Raw genomic sequence first — 8,848 nt, 5'->3', positions numbered from 1 at the left:
ACACGCTCCATTTTTGTTGCATAGAACACTCTAGTTTTCACTCTTATTGTTCTGCGAGTGTTCTAGTTTGCTAGTACTGCATTTAGCTCTTGTTTTTTCACTCAAATTTTGTTCATAGCTTGTTAGTATTATTCATTTATGTATGAGAGTTGTTTCAAATAAATTGATTGGTGTTGGAGACGAGTAAAATATTTCATACTTATAGTGATGTAAACTATGGCATAGACTTTGGCATGTCATGTTGGATGTTATTCTTGTCATATTCTTAGTATTTATTGCTATAGCCTGACTTGTTTCAAATAGCTGAGAGTGCATAATGTGCTATTGAAAGAATCATGTGTTGTTTCCATCATACAAAGCATAATATTGTGGTATTCTTCTTTGATGCTTTATTGGGTTGACTTGGCACATACTTATACCATGTTATGACTACAAACCAGTCAACTAAAGCCTCTATGATCATTTAGTTTTTGACTTGTAATATTACTTTATGCTTTGATTAATAATGTTTTGTCGTTATGCATGATTATGACCATTATTGCTCTCTTAGTTGGTCGCTCCCAGTCTTTTGCTAGACTTCGCCTGTACTGAGTATGAGCTCTACTCGTGCATCCAACCACCAAAAACCAAAGTTTGCCAATTGTGTCCACCATATCTACCTACTAGCATTATTGCTATTCCAGGTATATTCATCATGTTTTTACTTTCCAAATTAAATTTTGACATGAGAAAATTAGTTAATAAAGCTCTCACGAACTTGATGGCACATTTACTTTCTTGCACTTAATAAACTAGAGCCACTGTGACTATCTTATGAAGTTTATATGCTTACAAATTACGAGTTGGGAGTTAACACAACCATGCTTTCATGGGGAACGCTTTTAACATTGCACTTATTCCTATTTAGTTGATGTCATGTTCCTTTGTTTATGGATGCCTAGCGGTGCGAAATAAAATGGAAACTTGTAAGTCCATGGAGTTTATATATGTGTCAGAGAAACGCCTGGGCGGCCAATTTAAGCCATGCATCATTCATGGAGAAAATTTACAGCGAACCATAGTGAGCATTATGTGAAGCATCTTCAATAAAAAGCTATGCGCATAGTAAATAAAAGGATTGCTGGGATGCTCATTGTCTGTTTGCCTTGTCATTTTGGCATGGGAGTGCTCCTAGGCAGGAGTACTTCCATATCATGGGGCATGAGGTACCCTACATTCTCAATGATACATGTATACTTACAATGACAAGAACTTATTTGGGACCGAAGTTGAGTAGCATGAGGTTTATGTACTCGTATTCAAGGGGCACGCGATTTTCAACTTGTGATTTGTCAAGCATATAACTCATATTTGCCCTCACATTAACTTTAACCATTGAAGATGCTTATGACAGGGGTAATGAGAGCTCAAAGCTAATGAGTACCATACTTTTTGGAAGGTTTATAAAACTTGTTAATCTTGCTTCCTCTACAAAGAGTCTTTCTTTTACTTTTATATTGAGTCTCCATCTTCTTCTTTATGCACCAATTAAGAGAGCATAGTTGTCATCCTTAGTATAATGTGCATAATTCCAAAATTATTATTGATTGATTCATGATTATGCTATTGTTTGTTCTTAAATTACTTGTATATAGTCACCCTTTAAACTTTAAAGGTGTCCTAGCATTTATGTTTTGCTACTTCATGAAGGACATGCTGAGTACAATTTTGCTATGTTTTCTCTATGCTCATAAACAAACAGTTGCTTTCAATGCACAATTATTCATGATAATTTGTTTGAACTACTTTTCATGTTGTAACATAGTTGTTAAGTTCTATTGTTAGAATTATATCTATCATATTTATGTTTAGAGTACTTTGATCCCAGCTCACAATGCTTTTACAATAACTTGATCAAGATTGCGTTGGCTGCATGTCACCTCAAAAATTATTTTGTTATCACTTACCTACTCGAGGATGAGCATGAGTTAAGCTTGGGGGCGCCGATACGTTGCAAACGTATCTATAATTTGTGATGCTCCATGCTTGTTTTACACCAATTGCTATATGTTTTGTTTACACTTCATGACACTTTTATGCATTTTCTGGAACTAACCTATTGACAAGATGCCACAGTGCCAGTTCCCTATTTTCTGTTATTTTGTATTTCAGAAAAATTATACAGGAAATATTTTCGAAATTGGACGAAACAAAAGCCAAAGTTCTTATTTTGTTGAACGAAGACAGAGTCCAGAGAGTAGACGAAGGAGGGCCAGGAGGTGGCCAGACCATGTGAGACAAAGCAACTGATAGCCGAGTCCAGAATAATTTGGTCCAACACACGTGGAATCATGTTGAAAATCTGTAGATCTTGAGGGCGTCGATTCTTCGTCGTGTCCCCTCTTGAGGGCGTCGTCTTGAAGTTGGTGATCCCTTTTGCGCACTCCGGTGGCCTTGACACACAGGGCATCTGGGTTGGCAGGACGTCAACCAAAGATGCGGGTGTTCCGAGTGGAGGCTTGAGAGGCAACGACGATGGTGGTGACCAAGGTTTGGTTGCGGCAAGGTCATGTTAGTCGGCACCGTTCCGGCGTGTTCGAATGTCTTCGTGGTGGTCTCTCCTTGCTGTGAAGTCGAAGCCACCCTCGGGCCGCGTACGATGACCTTCGAGGGGCGGTCCGGTGAAGGTCCTATTCGACGCTTGTCTTGCGCATCTCCTCTCCGAGGCTCGTCGTCAAAAGCGGAGCTGCCGGTCTCTCCTCGATGAGCCATCTGTTTGGCATTGGCCGACTTGAGCTTCTTGGCTTTTGTGGGTAGCCAAGGTGGCTGGGTGTGCCCTTCTGGCGGAGTGTGTGTGGTTTGGGTGTGTTCTGGCACTGTTGTTGTTGATTTTTGCCCGATTTTCTCCTAAAAACCGGGCACCTTCTTCTTAATGAATGAATGGGGCAAAGCTTTTGCCTCCGTTTCGGAAAAAAAAAAATCTGTAGACCTCTCTTTGAATCCCAATGTTTGTAATAAATTATGACATACTTTAACTTTTATGTTTGTTGTGCTATTATTTATTTTATGCACTACAAGTGTGGCTTATGTGTGCAAATCGGTTTGGAAGATAACCTTAAAATTATGAAATGCAGACCGCCATTAAGCAGGTGGCAGGAGTAAAAGGACATGAGCCTCTTCATTATTTATCGGCTTGTGTATACGGCGGACCAAAAGGAACAGATAAGCTGTTCGAAATGCGATCGACCTTTTTTTTACGAATTAAATGCAATCGACCTTTGAAGCTAGCCTTATTAAACAGCACGGCTGTGCCCACTGTGCAAAGAGGCCAAGTCCCCGGGGCCGGCGGCTTGCCCCAACGCATACGCATACCCATACGTACGGGGAATAGCGCCGTCAACAGCGACGAGAGCAGGCGCGGTCGCCGTCGACAAGGTCCCGCAGCGAGAGCCGTGGGATCGCCATCGGACGCGCACCTACCTGCATTGTCCAGACGGCGACGTGCCGGCGTGGCGTGTGACCGTTGCGAGCGCGTCCCCCTCCTCGACCACCGCGTCGGCCCATCGTTTTCCAACATTTTATACTACTACGTAATATTTTTATTTATTTATTTTAGTATAGTTTACCAGCTGCTTCCCTTTGTTGACTCTTTCCCCTTCTACACAAGCACAGCCGAGGCGAGCAAACCCGAGGGAGAGAAAACAAATCAAATCGCGTGTTGATTTAGACGACCAGACCCAAGCCAGCCAGCGAATTGCAGATCAAGAGGAGGAGGAGCAGGGGAAATTTCCGTAGACTTCGCCGACCGGAAGGAGAGAGGAGAGCAGAGGAGACTTCGTCGACCGCAGCCGCCGCCGCCGCCGCCGCCGCCAGCAAGGTTTGTGCCCCGCTCCTCCGATCCCTTTCCCCCTTTTCTCTAGCTTCGGCGGGGAATCCGCCGCACCGCCGGCCGCCGGGGACGATTCGCTGTCTGCGGATCTCTCTCTCCCCCACCCCGTCGCCCGCTCCGGCGGTTGATTTGGTGGTGGGGAACCGGGTAGGGTTGGTAGGGGCCGGTGTCTGCCGACGGATTCCGCGGGGCGCCGCCACCATCCTTGCTGGTGGACGAGCCGTCCGCTGGGAATGTCCCCATCTCTCGGTGACGGCCCCGCTTCGTTCGCCCTTGTGATTCCTGCTGTGTGAACCGCTGGAAATTCGATTGCTGCGCGTTTGCTTAGGTATCTCCACCGCGGCAGCCAACTATACGGCACGCGTGGACTTTCTAGACAAGGCTAGGCAGGGCTGTGCGAGATTGCTACAGCTTAGACGCCCGACAGAGATAAGGTTTACAAGGTGGACTCTAGTAGTCTGATTAATTACCAGTAAATCGATCCATTCTCCAGGGGTGGCGGGATTTCTGTACCATTCGCTCATAGGTTTCTCCATTTTTAGGCACTGCCACCATCCCTGTGGCCTATCCTATATTTGTCGTCACCGTGATGCGTTCATTCACTTCCCTGCTTCAAACTGCCACTCTGCAAGTATCTGATGGTTTTATCATTGTTATGTTCATTCCTTCCAGGAGCTTGATTTCTCAAGGGAAGTTTTGGATGGGCGACCATGTGGTTGTGAACGTGGACGGTCTGACAAACGCCAAGGATGACGGCGTCGCTGACAAGCCATCTGAGGCCGTGACTGCTCCGTCAGTGGCCGTGTCTACTGTTGTCAATTTGGCTGAGGAGGATGGCCGTGAGGATGAGCCACTCATCCAGGCTGCAGAGTGCCGCATATGCCAGGAGGAGGACAGCATCAAGAATCTCGAGAAGCCCTGTACTTGCAATGGCAGCCTCAAGGTGAGGATCCTCTTTCCATCTTATTTCCAAATCTTGCATCTGCTTCTCATGCTCCTCAACATTTCTGCACGGCATTTTGTTGTTTGGGCAGCGCACGTGTAGTTGTGGTCCTTAGTTCCCATTTCTTACTCCACCAAGTCTTCATTCCTAATATTGTGTGGTATAAGAACCAGCCATCTCATGTGTAATCAAGTTATATGATCTGCTCCACATAGCTGACTCAGCGTCTTAGAAGCACATTACAGGCTCTATTATATGTTTTTATTTAGTAGGCACTAAATCTTGTGTTGCATGTATTTGGGATGTTATCATGTGGGGATGTTTTGAGTGAGTAGGCAACAAAAGTTCACTGGAAGGATAGCATCCGCCTTTGGATTGTATTACACTGACTGGAAACATGCAGTGTGTAAAAGTTTTGACTAATCCTATAATCACGGTCAATTTAGCCATGGCTATGTTCCTTTAACTCTAATCATGTGCATGTTTGTCTTTCCGGGTGTGTTCTTGCCATTGTCAATATAGCTGGCTGTCATCTACTTTTGAACAAAAAATAAAATAGACAACAACTTTTTGCTCTGACATGACAGCTCACATGTAGAGTGTGATTGCCACCGTCTCTTATTTTGAACACTTTCACAAGTGAAGTTGCTTTCTGAACTTTAACGACAGTCCGAAAATTCTATTTTTCATCATCACAGGCAAGCTATGTCGGTGTAAACTGAAATTTTAAAATACAAATAAAGGCCTAGAAAAAGTTTAATCACCAGGATTACGTTACATATTTGCTGGGCCCTACTACATTTTGATAGCAGCATGCCACCATGGATATGACAGTTTCATGTCTGCTTGGTACTTTGTCATCCAAACCAACATTTATGCAATGTACACGAAGAAATAAAACCATTGTGGTTTCGCTTCAATTATTTGAATTATTAATGCTGCATAGGTTTTACTAGCACAGCTGATCCCATTTTTGATCCACTCCAATCAACAAAAGTGAAGATGTTAGAAAAAAAGTGAAAATCGTATTAGTTGAGTTAGTACACTAGTGGGGGCATTCAAGGGTAATCAAATCAACTGATGTATAACCTATATCTGTATACTGATGTTACTCTTTGCTATTTTTGCTCTCACTTGGTGCTCACAAACTTAAGATTATTCACACATTTCAACATTCAGTTGCTTAGTACTAGTATGTTTTACAATTGTTATGATGGAATTAAGTTACTTTTCTGCATTGCTAAGATAAATTTGTGAGATAAATGTTGTGCGTCCACTGGTCTAGTATTTAACATCATCGCGTCACTACTATGTTAACTTAGTATATCCACTCCAGTTTATTAGAAAATTATATCACCTGATTTGTGGGACTCATCTAATCTGAAGTCATACTTATAATTTTTTATCTCTTTAGATACAATGTAATTACCATCCGCATCAGAATTGTGGATCATACACCACTATGTTTATACTACTTCAATGTAGTCAGTTTACTCCTGGTAAATTAATTGTGTCATCATATTGTCCTGTTGCACATTAAAGAAACGTCCCGTGAGCTATATATTCAACTTCTATAATCCCTTGAGTTATCCTTATATATCTCTTGGGCAAGGCAGCTGATGGTTTTATTTTTCATCTACAGTATGCTCATAGAGCATGTGTGCAACGCTGGTGCAATGAGAAAGGAGACATTACGTGTGAAATTTGCCATGAGGTTAGTATCTGTTTCTCCATCTTTTTGCAGTTTTTCTCTTGTAAAGTATACCTCTTTGCTGTTCTTTATTAGAATTGTGTGGTGTGATTTCCTTGTCTCTCTTTCCTAAATTTACCTGTAACCACAATGTTGATAACATGAAATCACAAAGTCTTTTAGGAGTCGTTTGGAAGCCAGGCTTTCATTTCATTTGTAGCATTTTGAAATGAATACATGCATTCATTTCATTTACATTGTAATTCCAAAAATGGACACTTGTTTGGTTGTCACAGGAATTGCAAATGACAACATAATTCAATATTGAATTTGTAAATGGTTTCCACAAGAATTGCAAATGACAGGTCTCAGATTGGAATTGTGTTTACCCATGGTGTCATTTTGCTGGATTTCCTAAATGAAATGATGACCCAATTCTGTGACAACCAAACAGCCCACCTATGTAATTCCAAAATGAATTCCAGAATTCCAGGCCCAAATGATGGATACCAAACGACCTCTTACTTGTCCATCGATTGAGATGTTTCAAATATAGTTATATTCGTGTTCATAATTAAGGCTTCCAGTCAATAGATTTGATGTGCCTTTGAACTTTTATTCGTGTTCATTAATTTGAGGGTTTGACGTTACCTTGCAGCAATATAAGCCTGGGTATACAGCGCCACCTCGTGTTCAACCAGATGAGACCACCATAGATATAAGGCAAGTTTGTTTCTCGATACTTAATTTTGTTCAACTGACATGTTGGCCATTTCATTGCAATATACTTATTAAATTGGAACACATCTAACTCAAGACTATGGATTTGCAGTGGTGATTGGACCATTACCGGAGCTCCTCTGGATTTGCGTGACCCAAGAATTCTTGCTGTAGCAGCTGCACAGCGCCGTCTTCTTGAAGCAGAGTACGAAGAATATGGTGGTAATGATGCTAATGGTGCTGCATTCTGCCGTTCTGCTGCACTCATTGTAAGTATCTAGAGTTCTACTGTCCAGCCAACATCACTTCTTGCAGTTCTGTTTCTGAATTGGAACAGAGTGCTTTTAGATATCTTGCAGTTACGTTTATGGATGAAGAACTATGCTTTTAGTTCACAGATGCGGAAGCCAGCCTTTCTTTCTATTCCAGCCCAATTCCTTGACTCTTCTTCCGTTTTGACGAATTGTCCAGTGTAATATTTCTTGTATTTTCAAGGTACTGAAAATCGTTACCTCTTTTGCAGCTAATGGCCCTATTGCTTCTGAGGCACGCATTGTCAATCTCTGACAATGAAGGAGATGATGATGCTTCTACCATGTTCTCCGTGAGTCGCGTGGTTTTTTCGTTTCTGTATTTCTTTTGATTCTAGCGACTCAGCTGGTACTTAGTGTTGGTCTGAACCATTCAATCTCACAATGACGATTCCCATTTGATGTTTCTCAGCTTTTCCTTCTTCGGGCGGCTGGATTTCTTCTGCCGTGCTACATCATGGCATGGATCTTCAGCATTTTGCATCGGCGGCGACAAAGAGAGGTATGTCATGCAAACCTTTTGTTCGAAACATGATAGGAATTATAGTGTGCCTTTGTAACCATTTAGAAGCATCTGACCATTTTGTGCCTTTCACTATCCACAGGAAGCGTCCGCAATTGCCGCAGCGGAGGTCGCGTTCATCCTGCAATCAGCCCAGGGCCGTGCCCTTCAGTTCACCATCGCTCCGGACTCCCCCACCACTCCTCAGCATGAACCACACCACCAGCACCAACAGCAGCAGCCGCAACAATAGTTAAACTATTCGGTAGTTCCAGAGAGTACCTACACGCATGCAAACACAAGAGTTGCACTCTGGATGCCTGTTGTTGCTCATGAGGAACGTCCGGAAGCTGGCCTCGCTTCTTGCGGCCATGTGAAAACCTTGTACAATGTCTTATTTGCCCCCGAGCAATGCGACTAAACTTGTATTTGTCCAAGTCTTATACAAGCATTTATTTAAATGTAAATTTAGTATCTAACTATCTATTACGTTCTTTATGGGTCTGTCGATACCAGTTTTAATTGTTACACTGCCCTGCCTCACACGCAATGGTTTGTAAGGCAAGATATTTCCTTAAGTCCGCTGTGCAGATGTCTATGCATCCTGAAAGATGCTCAGCTAGGAAAGGTTTGTTCAAAATTGCTGGGTAGTGGTGCATCCAGTTGCACAAGGAAACTCGGGTCCATTTATAGGCCGCACCTACACAGCTCACTAGCTGCTCACAGCTCATACAAGACATTTTTCTCTCTTCGATTCTCCGGAAAAGACTCCATGGATCAAAAACCTGCCATAGCCTCCAAAGCTTCCCAGGAA

At 42.6% G+C, this 8,848-nt stretch overlaps 1 protein-coding gene across 1 annotated transcript; it reads left to right on the top strand.

Annotated features, from left to right (window-relative positions):
* Nucleotides 1–3,649: 3,649 nt before the first annotated feature.
* On the top strand, nucleotides 3,650–8,534 carry LOC124702993. The gene is made up of 8 exons (XM_047235189.1): nucleotides 3,650–3,856; nucleotides 4,541–4,811; nucleotides 6,454–6,525; nucleotides 7,160–7,224; nucleotides 7,334–7,490; nucleotides 7,745–7,825; nucleotides 7,945–8,034; nucleotides 8,138–8,534. Exons 2-8 carry the CDS (start codon nucleotides 4,569–4,571, stop codon nucleotides 8,285–8,287), a joined length of 858 nt encoding a protein of 285 aa, XP_047091145.1. The 5' UTR covers nucleotides 3,650–3,856; nucleotides 4,541–4,568; the 3' UTR covers nucleotides 8,288–8,534.
* Nucleotides 8,535–8,848: the final 314 nt, after the last annotated feature.

This window comes from Lolium rigidum, chromosome 3 (genome assembly GCF_022539505.1).
Source record: "Lolium rigidum isolate FL_2022 chromosome 3, APGP_CSIRO_Lrig_0.1, whole genome shotgun sequence".
NCBI lineage: Eukaryota > Viridiplantae > Streptophyta > Magnoliopsida > Poales > Poaceae > Lolium > Lolium rigidum.
This window is presented reverse-complemented; position numbering and strand designations above follow the sequence as displayed.

What these genes read in the sequence shown, in the direction of transcription:
- LOC124702993 (XM_047235189.1), top strand. Translation starts at nt 4,569, where the DNA reads ATGGGCGACCATGTGGTTGTGAACGTGGACGGTCTGACAAACGCCAAG. An exon ending in ATGCTTCTACCATGTTCTCC is followed by an intron (nt 7,826 to 7,944) that starts GTGAGTCGCGTG and finishes GATGTTTCTCAG; the next exon opens with CTTTTCCTTCTTCGGGCGGC. An exon ending in ATCGGCGGCGACAAAGAGAG is followed by an intron (nt 8,035 to 8,137) that starts GTATGTCATGCA and finishes CACTATCCACAG; the next exon opens with GAAGCGTCCGCAATTGCCGC.